Below are 14,361 nucleotides of genomic sequence, written 5' to 3'. Positions count from 1 at the left end.
ACAGAGACTCACGCAGAGACTCATGCAGAGAGCCTCACACACAGACTCACACACACAGAGACTCACACAGAGACTCACACAGAGACTCACACAGAGACTCACTCAGAGACTCACGCAGAGACTCACGCAGAGAGACTCACACACAGACTCACACACACAGAGACTCACACACACAGAGACTCACACAGAGACTCACACAGAGACTCACTCAGAGACTCACACAGAGACTCACACAGAGACTCACACAGAGACTCACTCAGAGACTCACGCAGAGACTCACGCAGAGAGACTCACACACAGACTCACACACACAGAGACTCACACACACAGAGACTCACACAGAGACTCACACAGAGACTCACTCAGAGACTCACACAGAGACTCACTCAGAGACACACACAGAGACTCACACGGAGACTCACAGACTCACACAGAGAGACTCACACACACAGAGACTCACACAGAGACTCACACGGGGACTCACAGACTCACACAGAGACACACACAGAGTCTCACAGACTCACAGAGAGTCTCACACACACACAGACTCACACACACAGAGACTCACACAGAGACTCACACGGAGACTCACAGACTCACACAGAGAGACTCACACACACAGAGACTCACACAGAGACTCACACGGAGACTCACAGACTCACACAGAGACACACGCAGAGACTCACTCAGAGACTCACTCAGAGACTCACACAGAGATTCACACAGAGACTCACACAGAGACTCACAGACTCACAGAGACACACACAGAGACTCACTCAGAAACTCACACAGAGACTCACACACACAGAGACTCACACACGCAGAGACTCACACACACACACACAGAGACTCACGCAGAGACTCACTCAGAGACTCACACAGAGACTCACACAGAGACTCACACACACAGAGACTCACGCAGAGACTCACTCAGAGACTCACACAGAGACTCACACAGAGACTCACTCACACAGAGACTCACGCAGAGACTCACACAGAGACTCACACAGAGACTCACTCAGAGACTCACACACACAGAGACTCACACAGAGACTCACTCAGAGACTCACACACACAGAGACTCACACAGAGACTCACACACACAGAGACTCACACAGAGACTCACACAGAGACTCACTCAGAGACTCACACAGAGACTCACGCAGAGACTCACTCAGAGACTCACACAGAGACTCACACAGAGACTCACACAGAGACTCGCACAAAGACTGACACAGAGACTCACACAGAGACTTGGACAGAGACTCGCACAGAGACTCACACAGAGACTCACTCAGAGACTCAGACAGAGACCGACAGACTCACACAGAGACTCGCACAGAGACTCGCACAGAGACTCACACAAAGACTCGCATAGAGACTCGCGCAGAGACTCGTACAGAGACCCACAGACTCACACAGAGCCTCACACAGAGACTCACACAGAGACTCAAGCAGAGACTCACTCAGACTCACACAAAGACTCACTCAGAGACTCACACAGAGACTCACACAGAGACTCGCACAGAGACCCACAGACTCACACAGAGACTCACACAGAGACTCACACAGAGACCCACTGACTCGCCCCACTGCTAGACTCACCACTGCTAGACTCACCACTCACCACCGCTAGACTCACCACTCACTACCGCTAGACTCACCACTGTTAGACTCACTGCGCTAGACTCACCACTCACCACTTCTAGACTCACCACTCACTACCGCTAGACTCACCACTGTTAGACTCACCACGCTAGACTCACCACTCACCACTTCTAGACTCACCACTCACCACCGCTAGACTCACCACCACTAGACTCACCACTGCTAGACTCACCACTCACCACTGCTAGACTCACCACTCACCACCGCTAGACTCACCACTCACCACCACTCACCACTCACCACTAGACTCACCACTCACCACCGCTAGACTCACCACTCACCACTGCTAGACTCACCACTCACCACCGCTAGACTCACCACTCACCACCACTCACCACCACTCACCACTAGACTCACCACTCACCACCGCTAGACTCACCTATCAACACTCACCACAACTAGACTCACCACTCACCACTAGACTCACCACTCACCACTCACCACCACTCACCACCACTAGACTCACCACCACTCACCACTAGACTCACCACTCACCACCCACCACTAGACTCACCACTCACCACCACTAGACTCACCACTCACCACTCACCACCACTAGACTCACCACTCACCACTAGACTCACCACTCACCACTAGACTGACCACTCACCACCACTCACCACTCACCACCACTCACCACTCACCACCACTCACCACCACTCACCACTCACTACCACTCACCACTCACCACCACTCACCACCACTCACCACTCACCACCACTCACCACTCACTACCACTCACCACCACTCACCACTCACCACCACTCACCACCACTCACCACCACTCACCACTCACCACCACTCACCACTAGACTCACCACTCACCACCACTCACCACCACTCACCACTCACCACCACTCACCACCACTCACCACTCACCACCACTCACCACTCACCACCACTCACCACTCACCACTAGACTCACCACTACACTCACCACTCACAACCACTAGACTCACCACTCACCACTAGACTGACCACTCACCACCACTCACCACTCACCACCACTCACCACTCACCACCACTCACCACCACTCACCACTCACCACCACTCACCACTCACCACCACTAGACTCACCACTCACCACTAGACTCACCACTAGACTCACCACTCACCACCACTCACCACTCACCACCACTCACCACCACTCACCACTCACCACTAGACTCACCACTCACCACCACTACACTCACCACTCACCACCACTCACCACCACTCACCACTCACCACCACTCACTCACCACTCACCAGCACTCACCACCACTCACCACCACTACACTCACCACTCACCACCACTCACCACCACTCACCACTAGACTCACCACTAGACTCACCACTCACCACCACTCACCACCACTCACCACTAGACTCACCACTCACCACCACTCACCACCACTCACCACTAGACTCACCACTCACCACTACACTCACCACCACTCACCACCACTCACCGCACTGCGTGCCACAGATGGAGTCACGGGGCTTGGTCCTGGTCCAGACGAAGGAGGTGGCCATGAGGAGCGAGGACGCTGAGCGTGTGTTCAGGGAGCGTGCCGCTCACCACACCACTCACCTGCAGAAGGGTGAGCTCACCACACCACTCACCCGCACACCACTCACCATCACACCACTCACCTACACACCACTCACCTACACACCACTCACCTACACACCACTCACCTACACACCACTCACCATCACACCACACCACTCACCTACACACCACTCACCTACACACCACTCACCTACACACCACTCACCTACACACCACTCACCCACACACCACTCACCTACACACCACTCACCATCACACAACTCACCTACACACCACTCACCTACACACCACTCACCTACACACCACTCACCCACACCCTACTCACCTACACACCACTCACCATCACACCACTCACCTACACACCACTCACCCACACACCACTCACCTACACACCACTCACCCACACACCACTCACCTACACACCACTCACCTACACACCACTCACCCACACACCACTCACCTACACACCACTCACCTACACACCACTCACCCACACACCACTCACCTACACACCACTCACCTACACACCACTCACCTACACACCACTCACCATCACACCACTCACCCACACACCACTCACCATCACACCACACCACTCACCTACACACCACTCACCTACACACCACTCACCTACACACCACTCACCTACACACCACTCACCTACACACCACTCACCTACACACCACTCACCCACACACCACTCACCTACACACCACTCACCTACACACCACTCACCACTCACCTACACACCACTCACCATCACACCACTCACCTACACACCACTCACCTACACACCACTCACCACTCACCTACACACCACTCACCATCACACCACTCACCTACACACCACTCACCCACACACCACTCACCTACACACCACTCACCTACACGCCACTCACCCACACACCACTCACCATCATACCACTCACCTACACACCACTCACCTACACACCACTCACTTACACACCACTCACCATCACACCACTCACCATCACACCACTCACCATCACACCACTCACCCACACACCACTCACCTACACACCACTCACCTACACACCACTCACCATCACACCACTCACCTACACACCACTCACCCACACACCACTCACCTACACACCACTCACCATCACACCACTCACCCACACACCACTCACCATCACACCACTCACCTACACACCACTCACCTACACACCACTCACCTACACACCACTCACCTACACACCACTCACACACACACCACTCACCATCACACCACTCACCCACACACCACTCACCTACACACCACTCACCCACACACCACTCACCTACACACCACTCACCCACACATCACTCACACCTCCTTATCCATCTCCTCGTCCACCCCCTCCTCATCCACCACGGTAATGATGGTAATGATGATGGTGATGATGGTGATGGTGACGTTGATGATGATGGTAATGATGATGGTGATTATGGTGTTGTCACATCACGTTGGTGATGATAATGATGTCACAGTGATGATGTCACGGTGCTGATGTTACAATGATGATGATGTTGACGATGATGATGATGATGTTGATGGTGATGATGATGGTGGTGGTGATGATGATGATGGTGATGATGGTGATGATGGTGATGGTGACGATGATGATGGTGGTGGTGGTGATGATGATGGTGATGATGGTGATGGTGACGATGATGATGGTGGTGATGATGATGGTGATGATGGTGATGTCACATCACGGTGGTGATGATGATGATGTCACAGTAATGATGTCACGGTGATGATGTTACAATGATGATGATGGTGATGGTGACGATGATGGTGATGATGTTGGTGGTGATGATGATGGTGACTATGGTGATGGTAATGATGGTTATGGTGACGGTGATGATGGTGGTGATGGTGATGATGATGGTGATGATGGTGGTGGTGATGATGATGGTGATGATGGTGGTGGTGATGATGATGGTGTTGGTGATGATGATGATGATGGTGTTGGTGATGATGATCATGGTGATGATGGTGGTGATGATGATGGTGATTTTGACGATGATGATGGTGATGATGATGATGATAATGGTGACGATGATGATGGTGATGATGGTGGTGATGGTGATGATGATGGTGACGATGATGGTGGTGATGGTGATGATGATGGTAGTGGTGATGGTGGTGATGGTGATGATGGTGGTGATGGTGATGATGGTAGTGGTGATGTTGGTGATGGTGATGGTGATGATTGGGACGATGGTGATGGTAGTGATGATGGTGATGATGATGGTGATGATGATGGTGGTGATGGTGATGATGGTGGTGATGATGATGGTGATGGTAGTGATGGTGACGATGATGATGGTGATGATGATGATGATGTCACACCAGGCCCTGTGATTGGCCTGGAGCTGAATGGGGATGGAGCTGTGGAGAGCACGAACAGCGTCGTGCGGACACTCTTCACTCCCGCCACTCCGGTAATACTCACACACTCAGTGACACTCACAGTGTGACACACACACACAGTGTGACACTCACACAGTGTGACACTCTTCACTCCCGCCACTCCGGTAATACTCACACACTCAGTGACACTCACAGTGTGACACACACACACAGTGTGACACACATACACACAGTGTGACACACACACACACACAGTGACACACAGTGACACTCACACACACACAGTGTGACACTCACACACAGTGTGACACACACACACAGTGTGACACACACACACACAGTGTGACACACACACACACAGTGTGACACACACACACACAGTGACACTCACACAGTGTGACACTCACACACAGTGACACTCACACACACACAGTGTGACACACATACACACAGTGTGACACACACACACACAGTGACACACACACACAGTGTGACACTCACACACACACAGTGACACACTCAGTGACACTCACACACAGTGACACACACACACAGTGACACTCACACAGTGTGACACTCACACACACAGTGACACTCACACACACACAGTGTGACACACACACACAGTGACACTCACACACACACACAGTGTGACACACACACAGTGTGACACACACACAGTGTGACACACACACAGTGTGACACACACACAGTGTGACACTCACACACATACAGTGTGGCACACACTCACACACAGTGACACTCACACACACACACAGTGACACTCACACACACACAGTGACACTCACACACAGTGACACTCACACACGCACAGTGTGACACACACTCACACACAGTGACACTCACACACACAGTGACACTCACACAGTGTGACACTCTTCACTCCCGCCACTCCGGTAATACTCACACACACACACAGTGACACTCACACACACAGTGTGACACACACAGTGTGACACTCACACACACACAGTGTGACACACACTCACACACAGTGACACACACGCACACACACACAGTGACACACACACACAGTGACACACACTCAGTGTGACACACACAGTGACACTCACACAGACTCACACACAGTGTGACACTCACACACACACAGTAACACTCACACACACGGTGTGACACACACACAGTGTGACACACACAGTGACACTCACACACACAGTGTGACACACACAGTGTGACACTCACACACACTCACACACAGTGTGACACTCACACACACACACTGACACTCACACACACACAATGACACTCACACACACACAGTGACACTCACACACACGGTGTGACACACACAGTGTGACACACTCATAGTGTGACACACACACACACAGTGTGACACACACACAGTGTGACACACTCACAGTGTGACACTCACACACACACAGTGTGACACACACACAGTGTGACACACACTCACACACAGGGACACTCACACACACACACAGTGACACTCACACACACACACAGTGACACTCACACACACAGTGTGACACACACACAGTGTGACACACACACAAACAGTGACACACACACACAGTGTGACACACACACACAGTGACACTCACACACACAGAGTGTAACACACACACACAGTGACACTCACACACAACAACCGCCATTCACCACTAAGTGGCGGTGACGTCACCACGACGCTTGTGCCAGGCTATGTGCACCTTGAGGCCACGTGGAGTGTCGAACGCCCGCTGGCAGGAGGTCACAGGGCAGACCCAGGTGCCACGGGTCGACTGACTGAGATGACTGGCTGATGCACCACCTGTGCCCCCTACTGTGCCAACCTGCTGTGCTTTAGCCACCCGGCGCTCCGCTCGTTGTTGTGAGCGTCGCTCCTCCGCCCTCCGTTGTTGTTGGAGGGCGACTACCTCCAACTGCCCAGTAGCGTCCTTCACGAGCCTCCTCCACAGAGGCCGATCTTGACACCGCTGGTACCAGTCATCGGCAAGTCCACTCAGCTCCACGTCCTCCTGTACCACATCACTCCATCTCTTCTCTAGCCCGTGCCGCCCCCGTTTAGCCCCCTCGATCCGGCCGAACAAAAGCTGTTTTAGCATGCGGTGGCTGGGCATGCGGGCTACATGACCCAGCCAACGCAGCCTTGCCTGCCAGAGGAGCTCACCGATGGGACCTTGCCCAGATCTTTCAAGGATTTGTGAGCTCCTCACACAATTCAGCCTGGTTAAACCCAGGATGGATCGTAGGCAGGCCAGCCTAAATGTTTTCCACCGGCGAAGATGCTCCATTAAGGGGGTCCACGTTTCGCAAGCGTAGAGAAGGGAGGGAATTACCGTGGCCGAGAAGACCTGAAGCTTAGTGCGGAGCGACAGACCAGGTAGCTTCCACACAGCGTTACGCAACCGATGAAAAGTTATCGCCGCTCGACTGATTCGGAGCGAGACCTCTGCTGTTAAACTGGAGCCGGTCATAAGCGCACTGCCCAGGTATGGGAAACTCTCCACTCTCTCCACAACTGCCCCATCACCGATTGGGAGTTGTGGGGGTGGAGTGTCCGATGGTACAAAATACCCAGGCAGGTGCTTTGTTTTGGTGGGGCTGATGGTAAGGCCCCACCTCTTAGTGGCACGCTCCAGTCTCAGCAGCAGCGTCTCCAACTCCTCCTCTGAATGAGCAGCTATTACCAAATCATTGGCATACATAACGTGGTTGAGCAATAGGGAGCCATACCTTGACCGTACCCGGGCATCTATCAGCCTCCCATTATATCTGTACCAAATGGAGATTCCCCCGGTACAGCTATCGAAGGCTTCATGAACTACGTGGTCAAAATAGATGTTAAATAATGTGGGAGCCAGAGGATATCCCTGTCGCACCCCAAGTTGTACAGGGAATGGCTCTGACTCCCGGCCACGTAGTTTACCCGGGGCCGCTCAACACCATGCAGGTCCTTAATGATCGTGAGCAGAGGGTCAGGGACTCCAAAAGCACAAAGAACAACCCAGAGCCCAGGCCTACTGATGGTATCATAGGCCTTGACCAGGTCAATAAAGCAGAGATGTAGGTCTTTTTGGAATTCCCTATACCCCTGCTGTAGCAGACGGACAGAAAATATGGCATCCGTGCAGGACCGCCCTTTCCTGAAACCGCGATGATGAAATTCTCGCTTGCAACTTTCATCAGCTAACTGAGACCAGGCCACTTTAGGTTGGAATGGGGTCCTGGGTGTACACCCACCACCGGATTAGAAGAATGACAGGCGCATCTTACAGATGACTAGTCGATGGTCAGAGGGCAGGTCAACTCCACGGTAGGTCCTGGTGTCAAGGACATGGGCTCGCATCCGCTGGTCCGTCACTATGTAGTCCAGCAGATGTTCTTGCTGAGACCCGGCATGCATCCATGATGTTGTGTGGATGCGCCGATGCCGGAACAGCGTGTTGGTAATTACAAGCCCATGGGCTGCACAAAAATCTAGCAGCCTCCTACTGTTGTTATTGAGCTGATCTGGCCCATGCCCTCCAGTCACTCCAGACCAGGTGTCAGCATCATGACCAACTCGGGCATTGATGTCACCCAACATGATGACTCTATCCCGAGGGGCCACTTTAGCCAGCACCTGTGACAGGAGGTCATAGAAGGCATCTGACTCATCGGCTTTGCCTGCATCCCTCCACGGATGTTCGTCTTCGGTGGGGGCATAGGTAACCACGACCACCACTCCTCGCCTCCGGTTGATGGGAAGGCGAGCCCAAAGTAGCCTGGGGCTTACAGCTTCCCACACCTCACTGCTACGCTCCCACGCCCCCTTCATTCTTTTGTTCAGAAGAAGAGCCACACCCTGTTGTTTGGCAGTCTCCTGCCCCGAGTAGAGGACTGTCCACCCCTCATGGTGGCAGGAGCCAGAACCGGTCCACCGGACCTCCTGATTGCCACAGAGATCCAGGCGGTACCGGTCCAGCTCCCAGCAGAGGAGTGGCAGCCTCTCCTCCACAGTGAGCGTTCGAACATTCCACGTGGCCACATGAAGTTGCTTTTCGTTGTTTCTGGAGGAGCCCTGAGGGTAAAGATTCAATCTCCTGGCTCCGCCAATTGGGGTTTGGCCAGGAGACGTCATAGACGCCTGTCCCCCCGGGGCCTCCGGCACAAGCTTATTAGTTAGATATTTAAGTCGTGGTTTAGTGGTAATTAATTGAAGGTGGAGGGGTTACCAGCCCCTCGCACCCGTCCAGAGCCCCTGTTTAGCCACTGTGGTGGACACAGACGCCATGAAGGGGAGAGGGCCAATCGGAATTGGCCCTCCCCCCACAGCACTGTCCACGACAGAGTTGCTCGTCCGGCACTGTGAGGAGGTAGGGGGTTGTTTTGCCGGACACACTGACACACACACACGCTGACACATACACACGCTGACACACACACACGCTGACACACACACACGCTGACACACACACACACTGACACACACACACGCAGACACACAGACACACACTGACATATACACTGACACACACACTGACAGACACAGTGACACACACATACACACACTGACACACAGACACACACACACACAAACTAAAGATCCCCCATATAGCCTTAACAGACTGTAGGGGCAAGTGCTGTTAGCGAGCACCTATGAAGGCCGGAACGGTACACGAGAGGGTGGGTGGCCAGCACCACGCCCGACCGCCTTTGTCTCCCTAGTGGCAATGTTTACACACCGCACCAGGTACTCATTTCAGGCTGAGTCGACCTAGGGGAGGCCCGGGACCGGTTCAGATAATCGTCACTGGTGTTGGCCGTGAGCGGGAATCGAACCCGGGTCGCCAGGTTCATCGCGCAGCGTAGCGCTAACCACTACGCTACCGCTCCCCACCCCGTGTCTCCCTGTCTGCCCCAGGTGTTTGTCTCCGCGAGTGTGGACACGGCCTCCCAGGATGTTGACTCATTCTACAACTTTGCGGACATGCAGATGTCGGGCTGAGACGGCGGCGTGGACAGCAAACAGAGGCTGGCCCCTCTCAGACAGCTGGACAGGACAAGAGAGGAGACAACTCCCTGTCTCTGTGTCTCTGTCTCTAAATATGCGTCTATAAATCTGTCTCTAAATCTGTCTCTCTCTCTGTCTCTGTCTCATTGTTTGTCTCTCTCTCTGTCTCTCTCTCTCTGTCTTTAAATCACATCTCTCTGTCTGTCTCTCTGTCTCTCTGTCTCTAAATATACGTCTATAAATCCGTCTCTAAATCTGTGTCTCTCTGTCTCTCCCTCTCTCTGTCTCTCTCTCTCTGTCTCTAAATCTGTTTCTCTCTGTCTCATTGTTTGTCTCTCTCTGTCTCTCTCTGTCTCTAAATCTGTCTCTCTCTCTGTCTCTCTCTGTCTCTCTGTCTCTGTCTCTAAATATGCGTCTATAAATCTCTCTCTGTCGCTCTGTCTCTCCCTCTCTCTGTCTCTCTGTCTCTGTCTCTCTGTCTCATTGTTTGTCTCTCCCTCTGTCTCTCTCTCTTCGTCTCTAAATCTGTGTCTCTCTGTCTCTCTGTCTCTCTGTCTCATTGTTTGTCTCTCCCTCTGTCTCTCTGTCTCTAAATCTCTGTCTCTCTCTCTCTCTCTGTCTCTCTGTCTCTGTCCCGTCTGCCGCCGCCGCCGTCCAGTGTCCCACTTGGGTTGGTGTCCTTCGGCACAAGTTTTGCGTCTCGCCAAAGTTTTTATCGCCCGTCCCCGCACCCCCCCCAATAGATGGGACCAATTTCGAGATGCGCGACAGCACCGCGTTTATAGATTTGACCGAATATTTGATAGGAATCGGCCGTGGTTTGTCGTAGTAGTTGTTGTCGCAGTGTTGTTGTCGTCGTGGATATTTTTTAAAGATGCTTGCTTGCAACACGCACAGCTGTTTGCCTGTTTGTGCCGGGGCCACAAGTGTGGAGGTTCAGTTTGTGAGTCCCCTCTCCCCGCTGCGGTGAGCGACGCGTTGCACTGACTTAACCAGCAGCGTCATGATCAGCGTCGTCATCAGCAGCGTCGTCATCATCTGCATCATCATCAGCAGCGCCGTCATCATCATCGTCGTCGTCGTCAGCAGCGCCATCATCAGCAGCGCCGTCATCATCAGCGCCGTCATTAGCAGCGTCGTCATCAGCGTCGTCATCATCAGCAGCGTCGTCATCATCAGCAGCGTCGTCATCATCAGCAGCGCCGTCATCATCAGCAGCACCGTCATCATCAGCGTCGTCATCATCAGCAGCGTCGTCATCAGCGTCGTCATCATCAGCGTCGTCGTCATCAGCAGCGTCGTCATCAGCGTCGTCATCAGCGTCATCGCCGTCGTCATCAGCACCGTCGTCATCAGCAGCGTCGTCATCAGCGTCGTCATCATCAGCGTCGTCGTCATCAGCGTCGTCATCATCAGCGTCGTCGTCAGCAGCGTCGTCGTCAGCAGCGTCATCGCCGTCGTGAGTGTCAACCATCTTCTGCTGAGAGTGCCTGGGTTCAATCCCTGGGTCTGGCCGCGTCTCTCGGGATGTTCACGACGGCCGCGTCGGAGACACCGAAGCTCTGGGACCACGGCTCAATCCCTGGCTGCGGTCTCGCCGATGGCGCTCCCTCGTGCGTGCCGAGCGCCGTTCCGGCCGGCGCTCTTCGCGCTCCGGTGTTGTCGGCCCAACGAGGATCGGCAAAACGCCCCGCGCCCCCCCCCAACTCGCCACCACCACCGCTGTGGGGGGCCAAGTCCGCCCCCGGTCATGTCGACCGACCGGCGTGGTGGAGCATGGCCACACTGACACGCTCACAACAACAACAAAGCGCCATTCGCCACTAAGTGGCGGTGACGTCACCACGACGCTTGTGCCAGGCCATGTGCACCTTGAGGCCACGTGAAGTGTCGAACGCCCGCGGGCAGGAGGTCACGGGGCAGACCCAGCAGGTGCCACGGGTCGACTGACTGAGATGACTGAGATGATTGGCTGATGCACCACCTGTGCCCCCTACTGTGCCAACCTGCTGTGCTTTATACTCTTTGGTTCTATTCGGTAAAGTCACCACGTAGGTAAAAAATAAAACAACAAAAATCACGACGTTTCGGCCACAACACAAGCGGCCTTCATCAGGTGAAGGGACCAGGCTGTCTCGAGGACAGAGCTGGAGTGAAACACAGCCACACTCAGACCGCGACCTTTAAGCTGTGTGCGAGGAAACAAGGTGCCTTGACAAAGGAATTATCATAAAAATTAGCATTTGATTGGCCGACTTAGCATAGAGGTGGTGTACATGCGGGTGAACTTGCCGGTTGGCGCGGGGGGGAGAGGGAGTTTCCCTATTGGTGGTGTGAAAAGGGAATTTATAAGAGCTGCGAAAGTTTGGGGTACCACTACTTGAAAAATATACTGTACCATTGAAAATTAGTTTAATGTTTGGTTCGATTTAGAACATCTTTCCAATGGTTGCTTAATTTGAAACCATCCTCTCGGTTTAAATTGTGTCTGTGCTTGTAGATCTGAATTGCGTCGTGGACAAATCTCTGATAAAAACCCGTGGGTTTGCAAAGAACCTTGGTATCGGAGAAAATTATATCGTGATCACCCACGGCGTTGTAACAGTGGTTTTTGTTTTATTTTTTACCTACGTGACTTTACCGACTAGAACCAAAGAGTATGGATCCTTGCAGTCACGAAAGCTTTTAATCTAGAACTGCTGTGCTTTAGCCACCCGGCGCTCCGCTCGTTGTTGTGAGCGTCGCTCCTCCGCCCTCCGTTGTTGTTGGAGGGCGACTGCCTCCAACTGCCCAGTAGCGTCCTTCACGAGCCTCCTCCACAAAGGCCGATCTTGACACCACTGGTACCAGTCATCGGCAAGTCCACTCAGCTCCACGTCCTCCTGTACCACATCACTCCATCTCTTCTCTAGCCCGTGCCGTGCTCGTTTAGCCCCCTCGATCCAGCCGAACAAAAGTTGTTTCGGCATGCGGTGGCTGGGCATGCGGGCTACATGACCCAACCAACGCAGCCTTGCCTGCCGGAGGAGCTCACTGATGGGACTTTGCCCAGATCTTTCAAGTATTTGTGAGCTCCTCACATAATCCAGACTGGTTAAATCCAGGATGGATCATAGGCAGGCCAGCCGAAATATTTCTAACCAGTGACGTAGAGAAGGGAGGGCATGACTGGCCGAGAAGACCCGAAGGTTCGTGCGGAGCGACAGACCAGGTAGCTTCCACACAGCGTTACACAACCGATGGAAAGATAATGCCGCTTGACTGATTCGGAGTGAGACCTCTGCTGTCAAACCGGAGCCGGTCATGTACACACTGCCCAGGTATAGGAAACTCTCCACTCTTCAAAACTGCCCCATCACCAATTGAGAGTTGTGGGGGTTGAGTGTCCGATGGTACAAAATACCCAGGCTGATGGTAAGGCCCCACCTCTTAGTGGCACGCTCCAGGTTCAGCAGCAGCGCCTTCAATTCCTTCTCTGAATGAGCAGCGATTACCAAATCATCGGCATACATAACGTGGTTGACCAATAGGGAGCCATCCCTTGACCGCAACCGAGCATCGATCAGCCTCATTGTATCTGTACCAAATGGAGATTCCCCCGGTACAGCTATTGAAGGCTTCACGAACTACGTAGTCAAAACAGATGTTAAATAATGTGGGAGCCAGAGGACATCCCTGTCGCACCCCAAGGTGAACAGGGAATGGCTCTGACTCCCGGCCACATAGTTTTACCCGGGCCCGCTCGCCATCATGAA

The 14,361-nt window shown here is 53.3% G+C and overlaps 1 protein-coding gene across 1 annotated transcript in view; it reads left to right on the top strand.

Annotated features, from left to right (window-relative positions):
• RP2 (RP2 activator of ARL3 GTPase) overlaps positions 1-11,500 on the top strand; it is a 34,128-nt gene extending 22,628 nt beyond the window's left edge. Inside the window, exons 5-7 of the mRNA XM_032980905.2 lie at positions 3,138-3,252; positions 5,590-5,678; positions 10,517-11,500. Of these exons, the coding sequence (XP_032836796.2) occupies positions 3,138-3,252; positions 5,590-5,678; positions 10,517-10,600 (288 nt within the window). The 3' untranslated portion in view covers positions 10,601-11,500. The remainder of the gene's footprint in view (positions 1-3,137; positions 3,253-5,589; positions 5,679-10,516) is intronic.
• Positions 11,501-14,361: the final 2,861 nt, after the last annotated feature.

Source organism: Petromyzon marinus, assembly GCF_048934315.1.
Source record: "Petromyzon marinus isolate PM22_M1 ecotype Great Lakes invasive population chromosome 76 unlocalized genomic scaffold, UKy_Petmar_22M1.pri1.0 chr76_unloc.3, whole genome shotgun sequence".
Classification (NCBI taxonomy): Eukaryota; Metazoa; Chordata; class Hyperoartia; order Petromyzontiformes; family Petromyzontidae; genus Petromyzon; species Petromyzon marinus.
This window is presented reverse-complemented; position numbering and strand designations above follow the sequence as displayed.